This window comes from Chiloscyllium plagiosum, unplaced genomic scaffold (assembly GCF_037043375.1).
Source record: "Chiloscyllium plagiosum isolate Xiang-an unplaced genomic scaffold, Cpla_swu_hap1 HiC_scaffold_9, whole genome shotgun sequence".
NCBI classification, from domain to species: domain Eukaryota; kingdom Metazoa; phylum Chordata; class Chondrichthyes; order Orectolobiformes; family Hemiscylliidae; genus Chiloscyllium; species Chiloscyllium plagiosum.
The window spans coordinates 110315275-110337617 of record NW_028270147.1 but is presented as its reverse complement, the minus strand read 5'-3'; the positions used below and the strand labels follow the sequence as shown (position 1 = coordinate 110337617).

The following is a 22343-nucleotide window of genomic DNA, read 5'->3' as shown; positions in this document are numbered from 1 at the left end:
CCATTTTTCTATCCAAGCAGCCAACTGATCTATATCCTGCGGTATCCTGTGACAAACCTTCTCATTTTCCACAACTCTACCAATCTTTGTATCAACCGTAAACTTACTAATTAGACCAGCTATGCCCTCCTCCAATTCATTTACGTAGAACACCACTGAACCCTGTGGAACATCATGAGTCTCCACCCTCTATTCTGAAAACTATCCTTCCATTACTGTCCTCTGTTTCCTGTGACTAAGCCAGTTCTGTGCCCAATGCTGGGAACATTTTAGACAAGACACCTTGTTGCCAGCTCATTACTGCAACTTGATCCAGTTCATCCAGAAAGAGAAAAAGGACAATGTGCAGATTGTTGAACAGGCCCCTGCACCTGGGCCTGAGGCAGGGGCCCAAGCTCCAACACACTGGCCTCACTTCACACCAACCTTCACACAGTGCGGGGTCATGAACTCAGGCCATCAATTCCTCTGGGACCGGGATGGAGTGAGAGAGTAGGGGGAATGTCCAAGAGTCAATAAGGATTAAAGCAAGATGGAGAGAGTGTGTTGGAAAGTATTCAATGGAGTAAACATACTTTGTGATACCAAACATGCTTTGTGATACCCAATACTGACATAGTCCACCTGTATCATAGAATGAAAAAAAGCATAATCTGGAGACAAACAAAAATCACATCAAAGTACTCCGTTTGGACATACCATAGCATGCAGGGCATTTTCATTGTGATGCGGTAAGTATCCTGGTCCGAAAGCTGTTCTCTCTTTTTCTCTCTCTCTCCCCACGATTCTCCAGATGGAGCCGGTTAGATCCTCTCAAAGCCCCAGTTTATTTGTACTGTTCAGTAATGTGGGGATGCCGATGGTGGACTGGGGTACATCTGATGAAGGAGCAGCGTTTTGGAAGCTTGTGATTTAAAATGAACCTGTTGGGCTAGAACCTGCTTTTGTGTGATTTCTGACTTTGTATTGTTCGGGCAGAGAGAAACAACTGCCTTCTAGTAACTATAGAGTATGCACAGCAGCTGAAGATTATGGGTAATGACTCTTTCCATTAGCCATGAATAAACCCACATTCATTCCAGTCGATTCCAGTGGGAATGACCTGTCAGTTGCATCCCAGATATTACATGGCTCACCACCGCCATCTCCAGGACAATTCGGGAAGGGCAACAAATAACCAACACGTCAACGCCCACCCCATCCCAGGAGAAATCAAAATAAATGGCATACAATTCAAATGATCAAACTGGTGAGGCTTGAATTCATCTCTTTGAAAGACTGGAGCCTCGGTCAGAAACAGAGCCATGACATGGGTGACCCTGGTTTGTCAGACTAAAAGGTGGAGTGTCCTTTGGATTATCACTGGGATCAGAAAAAATGAATTATACTCAAAGATCTAACAAACAGTTGTCAAAGCGTGCCCACAAACTGCAGAGAACAGCACTTGAGGCTTCGCGTCCCATCTCCATCCTTGCTGCCCTTCCCCTCTGTCCTGCAGAGGGCGGTGGTGACCCATGAGTTTCTTGAAGTGGATCTGACAGAGGGACAAGGTTCATGCCCTCGGCCTGAGCACAACTGCCTGACCTGCTGTGCTTTCCCAGCCCCATACTTTTTTTCCTAGAAGATTAGATTACTTTACAGTGTGGAAACAGGCCCAACAAGTCCACACCGACCCGCCGAAGCGCAAACCACCCATACCCCTACATTTACCCCTTACCGAACACTACGGACAATTTTAGCACGGCTAATTCACCTGACCTGCACATCTTTGGACTGCGGGAGGAAACCCACGCAGAGAATGTGCAAACTCCACACAGTCAGTCGCCTGAGGCGGGAATTGAACCCGGGTCTCTGGCGCTGTGAGGCAGCAGTGCTAACCACTGTGACACCGTGCCGCCGACTCCAAGCACAACTATCCCTCAGGAGAATGAGCTGTGACACGAGGAAATATGGGAGTGTTGGAAAGGCACCGGCAGCCTGGTCAGCCTGCAGAGGGGCAGAAACAGATTTGATGAATGAGCTGAGATGCAGACTCAGGCTTTCAGAGCCACACAGTTTACATTGTTACTGACCGTGGCTCCATGGGCAATGCTCCTGCCTCATCGTCAAAATGGTCATCGGATTGAAAGCCACCTCAGAAATGAGAGCACAGAATCCAGGCTGAGACCGCAGTGCACTGCTGAAAGTTGCACAGTCTCTGGCTCCACCATTTGACGCTCCACCACCACCACACCCCGACCACTCCCACCTCAGAGGGTTCGACAAGATCCCATTCTGAAGAGATTCCCTCGGGTATCCTGCTCACTATTCAACGAGTGTCGACAAAGCAGATATGTCTCGTCATTCGTTTCCTGTCTGCGGGACCTCACCATCTTGTCCGGGAACGTGACTGCTCTGTGCTCACAGCTTTGAATATTCTGAGATGATTTTAAAAAAACTGCACCAACAAGAGTTCTTTCCTCATTATCATGTAAAAGGGAGGAGTTAATATTTGGGGTTCAGTGATGTTTTATCAAAAAAGCAGCAACAGTTTATTTTATTTCATTTTCGGTTGTCTTATATTATTTTATTTAAATTTTGTTTATCAAATTTTAGCCCGCTTGATTGGCACCACTTCCACACACATCCATTCCCTCCACACCAACATTCAGTAACATTTGTGTGTGCTATCTACAAGATGCATTGCAGAAATTCACCAAAGGTCCTGAGACAACACCTTCTAAACCCATGATTACTTGAATCAAGAAGGACAAGGGCAGCATCACCCCAGCAAGTTCCTCTCCAAGCCTTCACCAGTTTGACTTGGAAACATCGTCACTGGGTCAGAATTCTGGAATTCCCTTCCTAAGGACATTATGAGTCTACCTCCAGCACACAGATTGCAGCGGTTGAAGAAGGCAGCTCAGCACCATCTTGTCCAGGACAATTAAAGATGGACAGTAAAAACGCTGGGAAAATTAAGAGTAGGCGTGATTCGGGACCAGAAAGTGAGACTGTGATGTCTCAGTTATTCCTGGACATTGATGTGATCACATCTCAAATACCGTATTGTGTCTAGTTTTGGTCTCCTTATTGAAGGAAGAATATAAATGCATTAGAGGTGTTTCAGAGGAGTTTTACCCGATTGATCCCTGGAATGAGTGGGCTGTGTGATGAGGAAGGATTGGAAAGGCTGGCCTTGTTCTCACTGGGGTTTAGAAGAGTGAGGGGTTTTCCTGTCCCACTGTATTCTCCAACTCCCTATCTGCCTCCCTCGTGTGTCGTACCCTCCTGCCCTTTACTACACATGGAATTGAACTGTGCAGTCCTGAGGCCTATAACTTCCTTCTGGAACTAAGTCTCCAGGTATCTCCGGCACTCCCTGATATATCACTGCTTTTTTAATTCAGCCTTCATTCCAAACTCCCTGAGCGGGAGATCCTGTAGTTTTTTACATTCACTGCAGATGTATTTACCCTGAATCATTTCAATGCAATAAAGAAATGTTGATCTTACTTACAACTGAAAAATATCCATTCCTTCATTGGTCCAGTAATTGTCTTCAGTCTCTGTTTTGAAGTTTCAGTACTTTCCAATTATTAACCTTCCCTAATGGACATGTCCTGAAGCAGTCTATTTACACATTCCCTCATACGAAACAATTTCCAGATTCCTATTTTCTTGTTTACCATTTTGTTTCATTCAAACGAAGTGCACATGCAGGCTCCCAGCAGCTGAAGTGACAGTCCCAAATCACTTTGGAAAAACAATGGTGGACTCCTTCCCTGAATTCACCAAACTCCCACACTGACCAAACCTCCCAGCATTCCCCTCTATGCTGGCTGCACTCAGTGCGAGCTGCAGTATATAAGCTGCCCTGTATTTATATCTGTTCTCAGGAATGATGGGCTCGATGATTTGATTCAATGAAATAACCTCGTCTAATCTCTTCAAGGGTCGACGTTTCAGGTGTAACCCTTCTTCAGGAAGAGGGGATAGGTGTGAGGGGAGTTGCATTTCAAGGGGTGGGTGGGAGCGAGGTGGTGAGGTGGGGATAGGTTGAGAAAGATAGAGAGTGTGACCTGATTGGTCGATAGGAGAGATGAATTCAGAATTATCCCTCCCTTCGACCAACCATGTCCTACCCTCGACCTGTCTCCACCTATCCCCACCTAACCACCCTGCCCCGGCCACTCCCTTCATCTGCAGCTCCCACCCACCCCACTTCCTGAAGAAGGTTTATACCCAAAACGTCGATTTCTCCACCTCCTGATGCTGCCAGTCTTGCTGTGTTCTCCCAGCCTCCTGCTTGTCAACCTTGGATTCCAGCATTTGCAGTTTGTCTCTAATCTCTTTAGGGGCCTGGATGAGTGTGAGGAGATTGGGTTTTGATGGAACTACCCACAGACTGAAGTCAAAAAAAGCAAAGTAAGAAAGGCAAGAGGATCAAATTCGAAAGAGCAAATTGTGAGCAAAAAGTAATTGTTGCCAGTTTAGCAATTGTAAAGGAGAGAGTGACAACATTGAATTGCTTCTGGTGTCATCCTCTGTGTCTGAACATTTCACAGAGCCAGCTCCACATCCTTCCATTGGCTTTGTCATTGAGAGGCAACATTTCCCTTCCCACAGCCCTTTTTAAAAAGACCTGTCCCAGGGAATCACTGAGGCAGAGAATACTTCACCTTTTCTGGGAAAGATAGAGAAATATAGGGTGTCAAGGAGCAGTTTCTCTGCCGTCAGGGTCTGACAGAAGGATGTGTGTAGTGTGTGGATTCTGGAGACAGATCACTGAGATATTCCTCACTCCCATCAACACCTGACTTTATTCTGACATTAGTTTCTATTCTTCATTATAAAGTACCTCCACCAGCTTCAGACTGGGCATTTCACACCCAACCCCCATTTCCTCACATTGGAACCAAGAACCAAACTTGCCCCATCTCAGGATTGTCCTCTGAATGTGGTGTCAGTGTGCTAATGCTGTGTTTGAATGAAAGAGCCAGGGTGGAATCTGGGACTGAATCCAAGGGGTTTCTGAGCCACCAGCAGCCTCCCCGCTGCGTGAGGGTCTGCTTGGATAAGATTTCAGCCCCATTGATTCCCACTGATACTAAAGCCCGAGAGTGAGATTATTGGAGTCACATGTGGACTAAGGAACGCAACAATCAGGTCAATGATCTGCTCTGGAATCCACCCTGAGCCCTGGATGACTCTCACTGAGATGACCCAGGGGTTACAGAATATGACAGCAGAAGGTGGAACCAGCTTATCATTGACTGCCCTCCCCAGCCGTGACTCCCAGATTCCCCAGATTTAACATTCTTAATCTGACTCCAGGGACACACGGGACCATTCCATCGCACTTTGAGAGTAAAGAAAACCCAAGTCGAATTTAAGTAATATTTATTTCCCAAAACCTGTGAAATTGTTATTCTGAGTAACAAGATGCTGCTGATCATATTCATCAATGCAGGGTTCCCAGTAGCTCTGGCCATTTCCAAAGCACACACGAGACAGAGACTGAATCTTCTTGATCTTTATTCCTTTTTCCAGATTTACATTGACAGAAAAAAGACTGCAATTAACAGCCCAGACAGAGGAAGCTGCTCAAAATCACAGCCACAATGGAGCTTGAGGAAAACACTTGTGGAGATTTCTTGTTTACCATTTTGTTTCATTCAAACGAAGTGCACATGCAGGCTCCCAGCAGCTGAAGTGACAGTCCCAAATCACTTTGGAAAAACAATGGTGGACTCCTTCCCTGAATTCACCAAACTCCCACACTGACCAAACCTCCCAGCATTCCCCTCTATGCTGGCTGCACTCAGTGCGAGCTGCAGTATATAAGCTGCCCTGTATTTATATCTGTTCTCAGGAATGATGGGCTCGATGATTTGATTCAATGAAATAACCTCGTCTAATCTCTTCAAGGGTCGACGTTTCAGGTGTAACCCTTCTTCAGGAAGAGGGGATAGGTGTGAGGGGAGTTGCATTTCAAGGGGTGGGTGGGAGCGAGGTGGTGAGGTGGGGATAGGTTGAGAAAGATAGAGAGTGTGACCTGATTGGTCGATAGGAGAGATGAATTCAGAATTATCCCTCCCTTCGACCAACCATGTCCTACCCTCGACCTGTCTCCACCTATCCCCACCTAACCACCCTGCCCCGGCCACTCCCTTCATCTGCAGCTCCCACCCACCCCACTTCCTGAAGAAGGTTTATACCCAAAACGTCGATTTCTCCACCTCCTGATGCTGCCAGTCTTGCTGTGTTCTCCCAGCCTCCTGCTTGTCAACCTTGGATTCCAGCATTTGCAGTTTGTCTCTAATCTCTTCAGGGGCCAGGCTGAGTGTGAGGAGATTGGGTTTTGATGGAACTACCCACAGACTGAAGTCAAAAAAAGCAAAGTAAGAAAGGCAAGTGGATCAAATTCGAAAGAGCAAATTGTGAGCAAAAAGTAATTGTTGCCAGTTTAGCAATTGTAAAGGAGAGAGTGACAACATTGAATTGCTTCTGGTGTCATCCTCTGTGTCTGAACATTTCACAGAGCCAGCTCCACATCCTTCCATTGGCTTTGTCATTGAGAGGCAACATTTCCCTTCCCACAGCCCTTTTTAAAAAGACCTGTCCCAGGGAATCACTGAGGCAGAGAATACTTCACCTTTTCTGGGAAAGATAGAGAAATATAGGGTGTCAAGGAGCAGTTTCTCTGCCGTCAGGGTCTGACAGAAGGATGTGTGTAGTGTGTGGATTCTGGAGACAGATCACTGAGATATTCCTCACTCCCATCAACACCTGACTTTATTCTGACATTAGTTTCTATTCTTCATTATAAAGTACCTCCACCAGCTTCAGACTGGGCATTTCACACCCAACCCCCATTTCCTCACATTGGAACCAAGAACCAAACTTGCCCCATCTCAGGATTGTCCTCTGAATGTGGTGTCAGTGTGCTAATGCTGTGTTTGAATGAAAGAGCCAGGGTGGAATCTGGGACTGAATCCAAGGGGTTTCTGAGCCACCAGCAGCCTCCCCGCTGCGTGAGGGTCTGCTTGGATAAGATTTCAGCCCCATTGATTCCCACTGATACTAAAGCCCGAGAGTGAGATTATTGGAGTCACATGTGGACTAAGGAACGCAACAATCAGGTCAATGATCTGCTCTGGAATCCACCCTGAGCCCTGGATGACTCTCACTGAGATGACCCAGGGGTTACAGAATATGACAGCAGAAGGTGGAACCAGCTTATCATTGACTGCCCTCCCCAGCCGTGACTCCCAGATTCCCCAGATTTAACATTCTCAATCTGACTCCAGGGACACACGGGACCATTCCATCGCACTTTGAGAGTAAAGAAAACCCAAGTCGAATTTAAGTAATATTTATTTCCCAAAACCTGTGAAATTGTTATTCTGAGTAACAAGATGCTGCTGATCATATTCATCAATGCAGGGTTCCCAGTAGCTCTGGCCATTTCCAAAGCACACACGAGACAGAGACTGAATCTTCTTGATCTTTATTCCTTTTTCCAGATTTACATTGACAGAAAAAAGACTGCAATTAACAGCCCAGACAGAGGAAGCTGCTCAAAATCACAGCCACAATGGAGCTTGAGGAAAACACTTGTGGAGATTTTCTCAATAACCTGAGAATCCTGTCCCTTTAAGTAGTGACAGAAACTTAAATTCGAACTGACGGCTGAGCAGGAAGGAGATCTGGTTTACTGAAGCAGAGATTTCAGAGGTTCACATTGTTTTGTATAGCTGACAGTTTTCAGCATCTTCGAGAGGTTTTACTTGGCATCACAAGTCATCACTGTCCCCATAAAACGCTCCCAGGACAGGGTCAGCACGGGGTTTCATACAGAGTAAAGCTTCCTTTTGATTATCCCAATGACCTGCCTTAACCCTTGAACCTCAGAAATGTCCCTGAGCCAATCCCAAGAAGGAAGAGAGTTGAAATTCAGTGCTGACAATGACCTTTGTCCTGCCAGCTCAGCCCTGTTCTATTTAAAGTTGTGTCTCCTCTGTGGACTGTCTCAAACATTCTACACACATTCTGATCTCCTGATGCTCTTGCTGAGGGGAGAGGGGAGGGTCACGTGGGTGAGAGCACAGGAGAAGCGAGCGTTGGACTCCCAGTCAGACCCAGAGAGGGTCAGCAGGCTGCTGACACTGTAGGTGCTGTCCGAAGCTCGCAGGTAGTTGCTGGTCTGAACCCCGTCCGAAATGACTGCACCGTCCTTCTTCCACTGCACCTCCAGCTCATCGGGATAGAAGTGATTGGCAAGGCACACCAGGGTGGCAGTGCCCTTGGCATTGACCTGCTCTTGGGAGGGGGGCAGCAGGGTCAGCTTGGGATGAGAGTTTTCACGGCCTGAAAGACAAGACAAACAATTTTAATCCCTGCCATTCAAAGGGATTTCAACTCTGAACATTCACTGGCAAAACAATCCATTTGAACATTTGTATTCAATACCTAACAGACCCCATAAAAGGACAGGGCCTTTTAAAATTGCTCTTGGGATGTGAGTGTCACTGGCAGGGCCAGCATTTATTGCCCATCCCTAATTGCCCCTGAGAGGGTGATGGTGAAAAAGAAGGGGCAGTTTTGGATCATTCTTTAGGGAATGAATGTGGGCAGCTGGAAGGGCTATCAATGGGGGAGCACTTCAGTGACAGTGATCAGAACTCAGTGAGATTGAGAGGAAGGATGGAAATGGAGAACAATGGAGCAAGTGTGAAAGTTTTCATTTGGGAACAAAACCATTTTACGAAACTGGGCAGGGATTGGGTAAAAGTGGGCTGAAAGACAAAATGCAAGGGTGAAATTTACCAGGACCTGAGGAAAGCAAAGAGCTGACAGGATGAAATGTGTCCAAATGAAGTCAGGGAAATCCCAGTGATGTTTTATAATCACAGAAAGAACAAGTGAATGAAGGAATGTATGAGGGCCATTTGAGAGCAGGAAGGGAACTTGTGTGCGGTGGTGGGAGATGGAGCAATGGTTCCTCGTGAAAACGTTTGGTTTGTTTTCACAAAAGAGAGGGACATATATAGCAGTAACTGTAGTTGAGGAGGAGAACTGTGCACTATTGGAACATCATCTTTCACATCTGAAAGACTCCCAGTTCATCCAATGAAAAGAAAGATCCATGCTGTCCCAAAGACATTTGCAGACAGTGTGGGACTTGTTTGAAATGGGGTCACTGTTGTAATGTAGGAAATGTTGAAGCCAGATTGTACACAAGATCCCACAAGCAACAATGAACCAAGGAACATTTTTGAGTGATGTTTGTTCAGGAATAAGTATCAGCCTGAATACGATTCAAAGAGAAAGTAACTAGAACAGTTGGATGGAAAATGAGGAAATGAAAGTTAAGGGAGAAGGGAGGAATACTGATTAATGATGGGATTGATTGTTACCAGAAAATAAAAGGAAAGGGACAGAGTATTGTGAATGTCATATTGTACTGAGGAAACTTAAAAGTGCAGGGAAGAACAATATAGAACAAACTTAAAGGTTTTGTCTCTTAACACATGAAGCATTCAGAATAATGTAGACAAAGTGGTACCACACAAACCAAGGGAAATCAAGTTTGCGAGGAGTTTAAACTAACTAAAGAAGGTAGGAGCTCAGGAGAAGTTATTAAAGTATCCAGACCAAGTAATAGGATCGAAAGTATGGAAAGGATCAGGAATCGAAGTTGAGGCACCGTAGGGTGGAATGGTGGATCAGTGGTTAGCACTGCTGTCTCACAGCTTCAGAGACACAGACTCAATTCCAACTGACTGTCTGTGTGGGATTGACACATTCTCCCCGTGTCCACTTGGGTTTCCTCCCATTGTCACAAAGACGTGTAGGTTAGGAGGATTATCCATGGGAATTGTAGGGTGGGTGGGATGCTTTTTGGAAGGTCAGTCTGGGCTGAATGGCCTGCTTCCACACTGTAGGGATTCTGTGATTTCTAAAGGAGATAACTATGAGAAGGAGGCAGTCAGTGCATGACTGAGGGTGTTGTACTTCGATGCATCGAGTTTATGAAACAAGGTAAATGAGCCTGTAGTGCAGGGACGTGACTGCAAGGGGATCAGGGCTGGGAACCAAATATCCAGGGATGCACATCCTATTGAAAGGAAATGAGAGGGCATAGAGGGTCAAGTGTGAAGGAGGAACTGAAGGTAATCCTTGTTAGTCAGGGAATGGTCTTGCGGAGACTGATGGTATCAAAACTTGGAAGTCCCCAGGGGCCAGCAACTCATCAGAGTATTTAAGAAAGTGGGTGTAGAAATAGTGGACACATTGTTGATCATTTTCTGGCATTCTGTCGACTCTGACAGAGTTCCAATGCACTGGACACTATCCAATGTAACCCCACTTTTTAACAAAAGGAGGGAGAGTAAAAATGAGGAATTATACATGAGGAAAACGCTTGAGTCAGTTATTAAAGATACAATAACCGAGCATTTGGAAAGCAGTGACAGGATTGGTCCAAGTCAGCATGGATTTACTGAAGGGAAATCAGGCCTGACACATCTTCTGGAAGGTTTTGAGGATGTGATCAGTGGAGAATGGACAAGGCTGAATCAATGGACAACAAAAATTGATGAAAAAGTTCAGCAGGTCTGGCAGCATCTGTGGACAGCAATCGAAGTTAACATTTCAGATTGAGTGACCCTCCCTCAGGACCCAGTGGATGTTGTGTTCTGGACTTTCAAAAGGCTTTTGACAAGATCCCTTACAAGAGATTAGTGAGCAAAATTAAACCTCATGGTATTGGAGGTAATGTATTGACATGGAGAGAGAACTCATTGGCAGATAGAAAGCAGAGAGTTGGAATAAATGGGTCCCTTTCAGAGTGGCAGGCAGTGATGAGTGGAGTACCGCAGGGTTCAGTGCTGGGACCCCAGCTGTTCACAATATACATAAATGATATGGACAAAGGAATTGAATGCAATCCCTCCAAATTTGCAGATGACACTCAGCTGGGTGGCAATGTGTGCTGTGAGGAGGATGCTAAGAGGCTGCAGAGTGACTTGGACAGGCTGGCTGAGTGGACAAATACTTGGCAAAAGCAATATAATTTGGGTAAATGTGAGATTATCCACTTTGGTAGTAAAACAGGAAGTCAGATTATTAGTGAATGATGAAAGTTTAGGAAAAGGTGAGGTGCAATGAGAGTTGGGTGTCATGGTGGAACAGTAACTGAAAGGGGGCATGCAGGTGCAGCAGGCAGTGAGGAAAGCTAATGGCATGCTGGCCTTCACAGTGAGAGGATTTGTGTATTGGAGTAAGGATGTCTTGCAGAATTAAGGCCTCAGCTTGAGTATTATGTGCAGGTTTGGTCTCCTAGTCTGAGGAAGGACATTCTTGCTATTGAGGGAGTCCAGCGAAGGTTCTCCAGACTGATTCCCGGGACGGCAGGACTGACATATGAGGAAAGACTGGATCAACTGGGCTTGTACTCACTGGGATTTAGAAGAATGAGAGGAATCTCACAGAAACATATAAAATCCTGATGGGATTTGACAGGCTTGATGCTGGAAGAATGTTCTTTATATTAGGAAAATCCAAAACCTGGGGTCACAGTCGAAGATTAAGGGTTAAGTTATTCCGATGTTGTGAACCTGTGGAATCAAGGGATATGGGGATGGAGTGGGAATGGGATAATGGATCGCGTAATCAGCATTGATCATATTGAACGGTGGTGCAGACTCAAAGGGCTGAGTGGCCTATTCCTGCAGCCATTTTCTATGTTTCTATGTTTCTAATGATGGGTAGAGGTGTGAGGGTGGTGGGGGTGTGTGTGGGAGGAGCAGGTTTACCCTGTCAGGAAGAACTGAAATTACATCGACAGCAAGAGGAAATATGGAGTTGGAAAGCATAGAATCTGTGTGAGTCAACTTAAGGACCTACAAAATAGCAAAGGGCTTGATGGGAATTATGTCCAAGTCTCCTCTCAGTAGTCGGGATGTGGGGCAGAAAATAAATCAGGAGATAGAAAACGCATGTAAGAAAGGGGTTATTACAATAATCATGGGGACTGCAATATGCAGGTGGACTGGGAAATTCAGGTTGGGAATGGATTTCAAGGAAAGGAATTCATGGAATGTCTGCGAGATACTTTTTTTGGAAAAGCTTGTGGTAGAGCCACTAGGAAACAGTTAATTCCGGATTCGGTGATGTGTAATGAGGCAGCCTTGATTGGGGAGCTGAAGGTGAGTGAACCCTGAGGGGGCAGTGACCATAATGTGATACAATTCACCTGCAGTTCGAGAGGGAGAAGCTGGGAATTACATGCAATAATATCAATGAGCAAGTTAGACAAAGGAGAGCCAATGGACATGATCTGTTTGTGTTTCCAGAAGGCCTTTGACAAGTTGCCACACAGGAGGCTGCTAAATAACATAAGAGCCGATGGGGTTTGGGGCCCAGTACTGACAAGGACAGAGAGTGGAAATAAATGGGTCTTTTGCAGGATGGCAACTGGTGCCTTGTGCAGTTCAGCAGGGGGCAGTGCTGGGACCTCAGCTATTCATGTAACAATTAATTATATATTAATGATCTGGGAAAAGGAACTGAGGGCATTGTTGCTAAATTTGCTGATGACACAAAGATGAGGGGAGGGACAGGGAGAGTTGAGGAAGCAGGGAGGCTGCAGAAGGACTGGAAAGGCTCAGAGAATGGGCAAAGAAGTGACAGATGGAATACAAAGTGGGAAAGTTTTCTAAATGGGGAAATTTGGAATTCTGAAACATAAAGGGACTTAGGAGTCCTCTTTCAGATTTCACTTAAGGTTAATATGTAGGTTCAGTTGGCAATTAGGAAGACAAATGCAATGTTAGCATTCATTTCAACTGAGTTAGAATACAAGATCAGGTGTGTCCTGCTGAGGCTGTATGAGACTCTGGCCAGGCTGCATTTGGAATATTGTGAACAGTTTTGGGACCTGTATCTAAGGAGGGATGTGCTTGCATTGGGGAGATCCAGAGGAGGTTTATGAGAATGACCCTGGGGGTGACAGCCTGGTCTGTTGAGGAGAGATTGAAGACTCTGGATGTGTACTTGATAGAGTTCTTAAGGACATGCGGAGATCATATTGAAACTTACAGAATACTGAGAGGCCTGGATAGAGTGGGCGGGGATGAGATGTTTCCACCAGTAAGAGAAACATGGACCAGAGGGCACAGCCACAGACTTTAGGGATAATCCATTAGGACTGAGATGAGGAGGAATTTCTTCTGCAGGAGGGTGGTTAATCTGTGGAACTCATTGCTGTGGAGGTGAAGGCATTGAGTGTGTTTCGGATGGACATTGACAGGTTCCTGATTGGGAAGGCGATCAAACATAATGGGAAGAAGGCAGGAGAATGGTCGTAAGAAACACATCAGCCATGACCAAACTGCAGAGCAGTCTTGATGGGCCGAATGGCCTAACTCTGCTCTGTTATCATATTGTCTTTTGAACAGACTCTGCAAAACCCTGGAACACTGAAAGGCCTGGATTTGAGCCCAGCTGGAGCTGTTTGTCATCAGAACTTTATCAAGGGATAACCAGGGAGTGGTGAGAGTGTGCACCCTGTTCCATGTGGGAACTTCAGGATGTTTCCCATCTCCTGGAATACCATGAGTTCAGAAAATGTGGTCAGTGACAGCAGTTGGAGCTCTGGGTTTCAGAGCTTGAGCAGCAGCTGGTGTCAGTGTGGAGCGTCCGTGAGGCTGAGAGCTCCGTGGAGAGCACGTTTCTAGATGTGGTCACTCTGCAGCTTCAGAGTATGCAGGGAGAGAGGGAATGGGGGAGCAGCAGACAGTCCAACAGGACCAGGCAGCTAGTACAGGAATCCCCTGAGTGCATCCCACTGTCCAACCAGGATTCAGTTTGGAATCCTGATGAGAATGATGGTTCATCTGGGGAGTGCAGCCGGAGCCAAGTCCATGGCACCACGGGGACTCAGCTGTACAGGGAGGGCACAAGGAAGACTGGAAGAGCGATAGTGAGAGGAGATTCGAGAGTGAGGGCAATCGGTAGGTGTTTCTGCAGCTGCAGATGGAATTCCAGGATGGTGTGTTGTCTCCCACCCTGAGGGGAGAGGGGGAACAGGCAGCAGTTGAGGTCCCAGTGATAGAGGGAGAAAAGGGATGTGGTGCTGCAGTCAGAATTTATGGAGCTCTGGAGGCAATTAGCAACAGCAGCTCAAAATTGTGAATCTCTGGACTACTCCCAGGGACCAATGCAAGTGAGGATAGGAACAGAAGGATAAGGCAGGGTGTATCTGAGGCTGGAAAGGTGGTCCAGGAGGGAGCGTTTGAGATTCTTCGGACATTGGGAATGACTTTGTGGGAGATGTGACCTCTATAGACCAGATGGGTTGCTCCTGAACAGAATTGAGTTCCTTGTGGGGTGATTTGCTGGTCGTTGTTGGAGAGGGTTTAAATGAACATGGAAGGGGGGGGCGGTGGGAACCACGAGGAAATATCAGGGAGGAACGCCAAGGAAAACAGAATCATGCAAGAGATAGATACTCTAAAGTAAGGAAGAGTAACTTATTTGGCCGGGTCACAGTGAGGGAGAGAGTAATAATTTCTAAATCCAACTGACTGTGTGTATGTATGGGCCTGCGTGGAGTATAGGGAGTAAGATTGGGGAGTTACAGACGCATATTACCAAGTGGAAATCTGGTGTTGTTGCTCTTACAGATGAGGCTCAAATGAGGACAGGACTGGGTGTTAAATATTCCTGGATACAAGGTGTTCAATAAAGATAGGAAAAGGGGAAGAAGGTGTGGGATTGGTTAAGATCAGTGCAGAGCTGGAGAAAGAGGATGTCCCAGAGGGGTCAAGGGCAGAATGGATTTGGTTTGAGATAAGGAACAAAAAAGGTGCAATCAGGTTGTTCAGTACAGTCTGTCGGTCACCAACTAGAGGGAAGGATGTAGAGGAAGAAATCTGCAAGAAATTCACAGCACACTTTTGAGTAACTTTAATTATCAGAATATAGAATGAAATCGGAGCAGTGTGAAGGGCAGAGAGGGGCCAGAGTTGTGAGAGTGTGCTCGGGTGAATTTTCTCCAACCGTGTGTTCCCATTCCAATCAGAAAGGAAACTCTGCCAGACCTGGATCTTGGGAATGAGGAGGCCCATGTAGATCAAGTGTCAGTAAGAGGACATTTAGGGAATTGTATCACAAGGATTAGGGAGACAGTGGAAAAGGACAAAGGACAATCCAGAGTAAAGTCATGACCATGGATCATATCCCATGGATCACCTCCAAATGTCTCACTCTTAGAATTTTCATATTTTATTATAAAACAGAATATGAATGAGTTACCAATCTAATATTTTGCCGCAGTATTTATGGTTGAGAAGGACATCGAAGTGAAGGAAATTCGGGAAATAAATGTTGATGTCTTGAGAAGAGTCCATATTACAGAAGAAGAGATGCTGTAATCTGTTCTTTAAACTCATAAAGGTAGATAAATCCCCAGGAGCTGATCAGCTCCATCCCAGTACTTTGTGGGAAGCTTGGGAAGAGACTTTGACACCCCTTGGTGAGATGTTTGTATCATCAACAGCCACGGGTGATGTGCTGGAAGACTGGAGCATGGCTAATTTTGTGCTGATATTTAGGAAGGTCTGCAAGGAATACCCTGGGAATTATAGACCAGTGAGTCTGATAGTGGTAAGTTGTTGGAGGGGATTTTGACAGACAGGATCTAAATGCATTTGGAAAGACAAGGATTGATTAAGGATAGCCCACATGACTTTGCCAGTGGGAAAACATGTCTCACAAATTTGATTGAGTTTTTTGAAGACATGACCAAGAAGATAGCTGAGGGCAGAGTGGTAGACATTGTCTACATGGACTTTAGCAAGACTTTTGACAAGGTGCTGCATGGACAACTGGTTAGTAAGTTAGATCAAGTTGGATCCAGGGAAGCTAACTGATACAAAGTTGGCTTCATGGTTGGAGACAGAGAGTGGTGGTAGATAATGGTTTTCAGACTGGAAGCCTGTGACCAGCGATGTGGCAAAAGGATTGGTTCTGGGTTCATCATTGTTCATCATTTATAGAAACAAATTGAATGAGAATATAGGAGGCATGGTTTGTGAGTTTGCAGATGACACTAACATTGGTAGTTTCATGGACAGTGAAGAAGGCTATTTGAGAGTACATTTACATACACATTGAGATAATAAGGAGGTGTTACATTTTGGTACAAAAACCAGGCCAGGGCTAACACAGTTAATTGTGGGGCCATGGGGAGTGTTGTCAAACAGGGAGACCAAGGGGTGGAGGCACATAGAGGATTGAAACTGGTGTCACATGGAGACAGGGTGGTGAAGAAAGCATTTGGTACAATTGCTTCTATCGGTCAGAGCATTACGTGTGGGAGTTGTTACGATTCTCCAAGGTATTGATCAGGCCCATTCCCAGTCACCCTGCTATTGGAAGGATATCATTAAATTGGAAAGGGTGTAAAAAGGATGACAAGGATGTCACCAAGACTGGAGGGTTTGAGTGATAAGGAGAGGCTGGTTTGGCCTGGGCTATTTCCCTTGGAAGGTCAGAGGCTGCTGGGTGACATTTTAGAGGTTTATAAAATGATAATGGGCATAGATAAGATGACTAGCTCAGGTTTATTCCCCAGAGTAAGGGAGTCCAAAACTAAACAGCAGAGGAGGTTTAACGCAAGAGGGGAAAGATTCAAAAGGGACCTGAGGTGCATCTCGTTCACATAGAGGGTGGTGCGTGTATTGAATGAGCTGCCAGAGGAAATCGTAGAGGTGAGTATGATAACAACATTTAAAAGGCATTTGAACAGGTACATGGACAGGAACGGTATGGGGGAAATTAGCGAAATGCAAGCAAATGGGACTACGGGAATAGATAAGGGGAATAATTCATGAAGGATGTGAATATTTTGGAGATGGGGTAAAAAAATTCCCATAGAAGGTTCAGGGATGAGGAATGTCAGTTATGAACAAACTTTGGAGAAGTTTGGACTGTCTTCCTTGGAGAAGTGAAGGCTGAGAGGAAACTTTTTTGAGGAATTCAAAATCAGGAGGTGTCTGGCCAGAGGAAATAGGGAAAAAATGTTCCCACTCATGAAAGTATTGAGAAGGAGAGGGCACAGATTTAAAGTAATTAGTGCGAGAATCAAAAGTGAGACGAGGGAAAACATTTTCAGCCAATGGGTGGTTAAGGTGTGGAATGCACTGCCTGAGAGTGTGGTGGAGGCAGCTTCAATTGAAACATTCCAAAGGGAATGAGACTGTTATTTGAAAAGGAACAATGTGCAGGGTGACAGGGAGAAGGCAGGAGAATGACACTCAGTGAATTGCTCATTCAGAGAGCCGGTCCAGACAGGATGGGCGGAATGGCCTCCGTGTGCACTGTAACAATTCTGTGATTGTGTGATTGTGCAGAGTTAAAGCTGGGGGAGGTGGGAGCTCGGTGTCTCACTGTGCTGCTGCTGCTGCTGCTGCTGCTGCTGAGGTCAGTGAGATCAGAGACTGGGACCGGGAGCCAGAGCTCACATCAAACTCTGCCCGTGTCCGACACACTGAGACTGGCAGGAGGCTACTCACTGATTTCACTCCATGCTGCAGGAATGGGACCACAGGCTGCAAATGGACAGAGCTCCTCCACACGGTGAGTTAAACTAATTGACTTATATCTTGCTGCTTAAAGGGACAATGGAACTAAAGAAATACAGCTGGACACCCTGTTAGACACAGTGCTCCTTCATCAACTATTTCATTCACTGCAGCTTCTCACTAATACCTTCACAAATTCAGCATTTGTGTTTTAGAAAGTGTGTTTCAGTATTGACAGGGTTAATAACGGAGGATTGAGGTTTACTTACTCAGTCGGAGCTTGGTTCCTTTCCCGAAAGTAAGGCACAGTGAGAGCTCCCAGTGCAGAGGCTGTACAAAAATCTCTGCTCTTTGCTTCCCTTTCTCACTCACTCTCACACTCTCCCTCTCACTCTCTTTCTCTCTCCCTCATTCATGTGTCTTTCTGTCTCTGTCTCTCTGGGTTGTGTCCAGCTGGACTAGGGTGGTTTGTCAAATGTATTTTTCAATGTTAAGTTTTGCAGCTGTTCTTCACGTGTGGCAATGGAGTGTAAGAGGGAAACTTAAGGCCTTCAGTAAATGGTGGACACCACAGAGACTGGAGTGTGTAATGGACAGTGACAATCCAGCATGGGTTAGTTTGTTCATTTACATTTATATGTAACTGGATGTGTCAGTGCCGGCAGTGGGACTGTGCCTATTGAGGTTTTTGTACGGCTCTGTAACACTGTGTAGGGGGAGCTGCTTTCCTGCATACAGTAATAGTCAGCGACATCCTCATTCTGAACGTTGCTGATTTTCAAGGTGAAACTGGTCCCTGATCCACTGCCGGTGAATCGATTGGAGACTCCTGTGAATCGAGTTGTTGCATAATAGATCAGGAGAGAGGGTTTCTGACCTTCTCGCTGCTGGTACCAAGCAAGGCTGCTACCAATGCTTTGACTGGCCGTACAGGTGATGGTTGCAGTGTGGCCCAGTCCCACTGACAGCACCGGGGGAGACTGAGTCATGGTGATGTCCCCACTGATACCTGAGGGGTCAGAGAGAAACACAGTGAAGTCAGAACTGTCACACAAAGAGCCTGTCAAATGGAGATTGTTGGAGACATTGAGCTTTCCTCTGGTTTCAGCTTTTTTCCTTCAATCACAAGTCAGTGGGATTGGAGTGAAATGGAGAGCAGCTAAAGATTCAAGGTGGAAGGAGAGAGATTTGTACCTGCGACACAGAATGCCAGGGGCCAGATCAGCTGGATGTGTGAAATCATGGTGTGTGCTCCTGTCCCTGTGCCTGGTTCCTGATAAACTCTCCCTTCACTGGGCTCTGCTTTATAAAGCTGCAGCCTGTGAGAGTCTGACTGGGTGTTCTTCAGTATGTAAATGGCATCAGGCAGAGAGAGCCACGTCAGCCCCTCACACTTCCTCTTCTCTCTCTCTCTCTCTCTCTCTTTCTCACTGTCTCAGAAAGTCATTGATGTGAACAGCACTGAATGAGGCCATTTGGCCCATTGTATCTGTGCTGTTAAACAAAGATCTGATGACACTAAACCCATCCTCCAGCTCTTGGCCCATTACCCTGGAGGCTACAGCAACACAAGGGAATATCTAAACACTGCTCCAATGTCACGAGAGTTTGTGACTCAACCAGCCTTTCAGGCAGTGAGTTCCAGACTCCCACCACCCTCTGGGTGAAAACAGTTCTCCTCAACTCTCCTCTCTCTCTCGAACTTGACTGGGCCTGGACTCACTCGAGTTCAGAAGGATGAGAGAGGATCTGATTGAAACATATAAAATTCTAACAGGGCTGGGCAGGGAGGAGGTTTCCCCTGGTTGGCGAGTCTGGAACCAGGGGACCCAGTCTCAGGGGGATACCATTTAGGACTGAGATGAGGAAACATTTCTTCACTCAGAGGGTGGTCAACCTGTAGAATTCTCTACCACTGAATATATTCAAGAAAAAGTGAGAGATAATTGTTTTGCATTTTAACAGCATGAAGGGAATGGGGAGAAAGCAGGAATATGGTTTGAGAGAGAGGGTCAGCCATGATCATAGCGAAATGGCCTGCTCCAGCTCTGAGTTTCTGTGTGTCCATGTCTGTGTTACCTTCAATCTCGGTCCCTGGTTACTGAGTCCTTTACTCATGTAAAAAGTGCCTTCCTACCCACACTATCACTGCCCCAAATAACCTTATACCCCTCTATCAGGTCCCCTCTCAGCCTTCACTGCTCCAAGGAAAACAACCCCAACCTTTCTCATCTTATCTCAAAGCTCACATTCAGGCAGCATTCTGGGAAATCTCCCCGTACCCTCTCAACTACAATCACATCCTTCCCAGAATGTGGTGACCAGGACCTGTCCTCTTCTCTCTCTCTCTCTCTCTTTCTCTCTCTCTCTCTCTCTCTCTATCTCCCTTTCTGACTCACACCTTACACTTCTTTCTCTCTACCTCTATCTCTCTCTCCCCCACTGTTAATCTCTTTCATATTCTCTTTCTGTCTCAAAGCCACTCCCTCCAACTCATTCCCAGTTCCTCACTCCGTCTCATAATCTCTATTTCTGCATCTTTCTCTGTCTCCGTCACTCACTCCATCTCTCGCTATAATTGAAAGCATCCAAATGTTATCTGTCCCTCTCTATTCCTCCCTCTCTTTCTCTCCCTCCCTCTCTGCATCCCAATCTACAGTCTCTCTCCCTCCCTCTCTGGCATTCTGTCTCTAACCATACTCATATCTCTCTCTCTCTCTTTCTCTCTCTCTCTCTCTCACACACACACACACACACACAACCCTACCCTCTCTCTCTTGATTCCCTTCACTCTTGGTATCACACCCATCCTGTCTCTTTCTCTCTCTCCATGCCTCTCAGTCACATCTTGTTTCTCTCTCTATCCCTCAACCTCACCATTTCTACCACCCTCTACCTCTCTCTTGGTTCCCTCACATATCTCACACTGTCTCAGATGCTCCTCCCTCTATCCCCGATCTCTCTCTCTCTCTCTTGCACACACACACACACACACACACAGAAACTCCCTCTCTCTCTGTCTCGCTTCTCTCTCTTTCTGACAGTGTCCTGGGCAGTGACAGTTGAATGCAGGATAAATCTCCCTCTGCTCTGCACCACTAATGGACATTAACCCTTTACCCCAGAAGGATGTATTTTCCTGGAGTAACTCCCCATTTCCCACATTGACCAGGGTTTGGCCTCGCTCAGGAAGACGGATAGATTCTTGTCAAAAGAAAGGCAATTCTGTGCTGTTGGCCTATTCTCACTGGGGACTAGTTTGGACACAAACCTCATTCCATGAAGGCCCAGCAGAGAGAGAGGATATCCTCACGCCATCAGTGTGAGCTGGAGGGAGAGGACAGACTCTGACCCACTGACCCATCCTGTCCATTCACAACATGTTCCAATCCCTTTCCCTTTCCTTCCACTTCCATGATGAGTCTCTGAGTCAGGCTGTTTCACTGGGATGAGGGTTGGACTATCACACAGTTACAACAGAAAGGAATTGACCTCACACCCAATAACGGCCAGTAAACATTGTCCTCCTTCCTGCTGGAACCTCCAACAGAGACCAGTAAACATGGGCCTCCTATTCACTGGAGTTTCCGATGGAGATGAGTAGATGACTGAGTTTTTGAAGAAATAATCACGGAGATAGATAAAGGTAGAGCAGTACACTCTGTCCACATGGACTTTAGCAAGGCCTTAGACAATGTTCCCCATGGTAGACTGTTTATATCACAAAGGATCCAGGGAGAGCTCGCCAATTGGATAGAAAATTGGCCTAATGGTAGGAGGCAGAGGCTGGTGAGAGAGGGTTGTTCTTCAGACTGGAGGCCAGTGACCAGCCGTCTGCCACAAGAATCGATCCTGGATCCACTGTTGTTCATCATTTATATGAACAATTTGGATGAGAAAATAGCAGGAACGGTCAGGAAGTTTGTGGCTGACATTAAAATTGTTGGAATAGTGGACAGGGAAGAAGGTTATCCAACAGTGTGATGTCATCTTGATCAACTGGACCTGTAGGTCAACAAATCCAGATGGAGTTTAATTTTGATAAATGCAAGGAGTTGTATTTTGGTAAGACAAACCAGGGCAGGAATTACACAATTAATGGTAGAGCCATGGGGAGTGTTGTTGAACAGAGAGACCGAGGGGTACAGGTACATAGTTCCTTGAAAGTGGTGTCACAGGTAGACAGGGTGGTGAAGAGGGTATTTGACATGCTCACCTTCACTGGTCAAAGCAGGGAGTACAGGAGCTGGGACATCATGTTACAGCTGTACAAGGCATTGGGAAGGCCACATTTGGACATTATGTACATTTCTGCTCACCCTGCTATAGGAAGGAAGTTATTACACTGGTTTGGATAAAATAAAGATTAATTGGAAGGTTTGAATCAGAAGGCAAGGATGGATAGGCTGAGATGTTTTCCAGGGAATGCAGGAGATTGAGGGGTGACCTTAATAATCATGAGGTTTATATAATCATGAGGGTCATAGATAAGGTGAATAGCTAAAAGTCTTTTCCTCAGTGTAGGAGAGTCCAGTACTAGAAGGAATAGGTTTAAATTAAGAGGAAAGAATTAGAAAGGGCCGGAGAGACAACCTTTTCACACAGAGGATGGTGTGTATGTGTAATGAGCTGCCAGATGAAGTGGTAGAGGCGAGTACAATTACTACATTTCAAGGACGTTTTTACAGGAACATGGATAGGAAGGATTTAGAGAGGATTGGGCCAAACACAGGCAAATGGAACTCGTTCAGTTTTGGAAACTTGGTCAGC

At 46.0% G+C, this 22343-nt stretch overlaps 1 gene segment (V, D, J or C); it reads right to left on the bottom strand.

Moving 5' to 3' along the window:
- Positions 1–7483: 7483 nt before the first annotated feature.
- LOC148149245 (Ig kappa chain V region Mem5-like) lies at positions 7484–18758 on the bottom strand. The segment is given in 3 exon segments: positions 7484–8352; positions 17843–17874; positions 18288–18758. Coding segments are annotated over 3 exon segments (636 nt in total).
- Positions 18759–22343: the final 3585 nt, after the last annotated feature.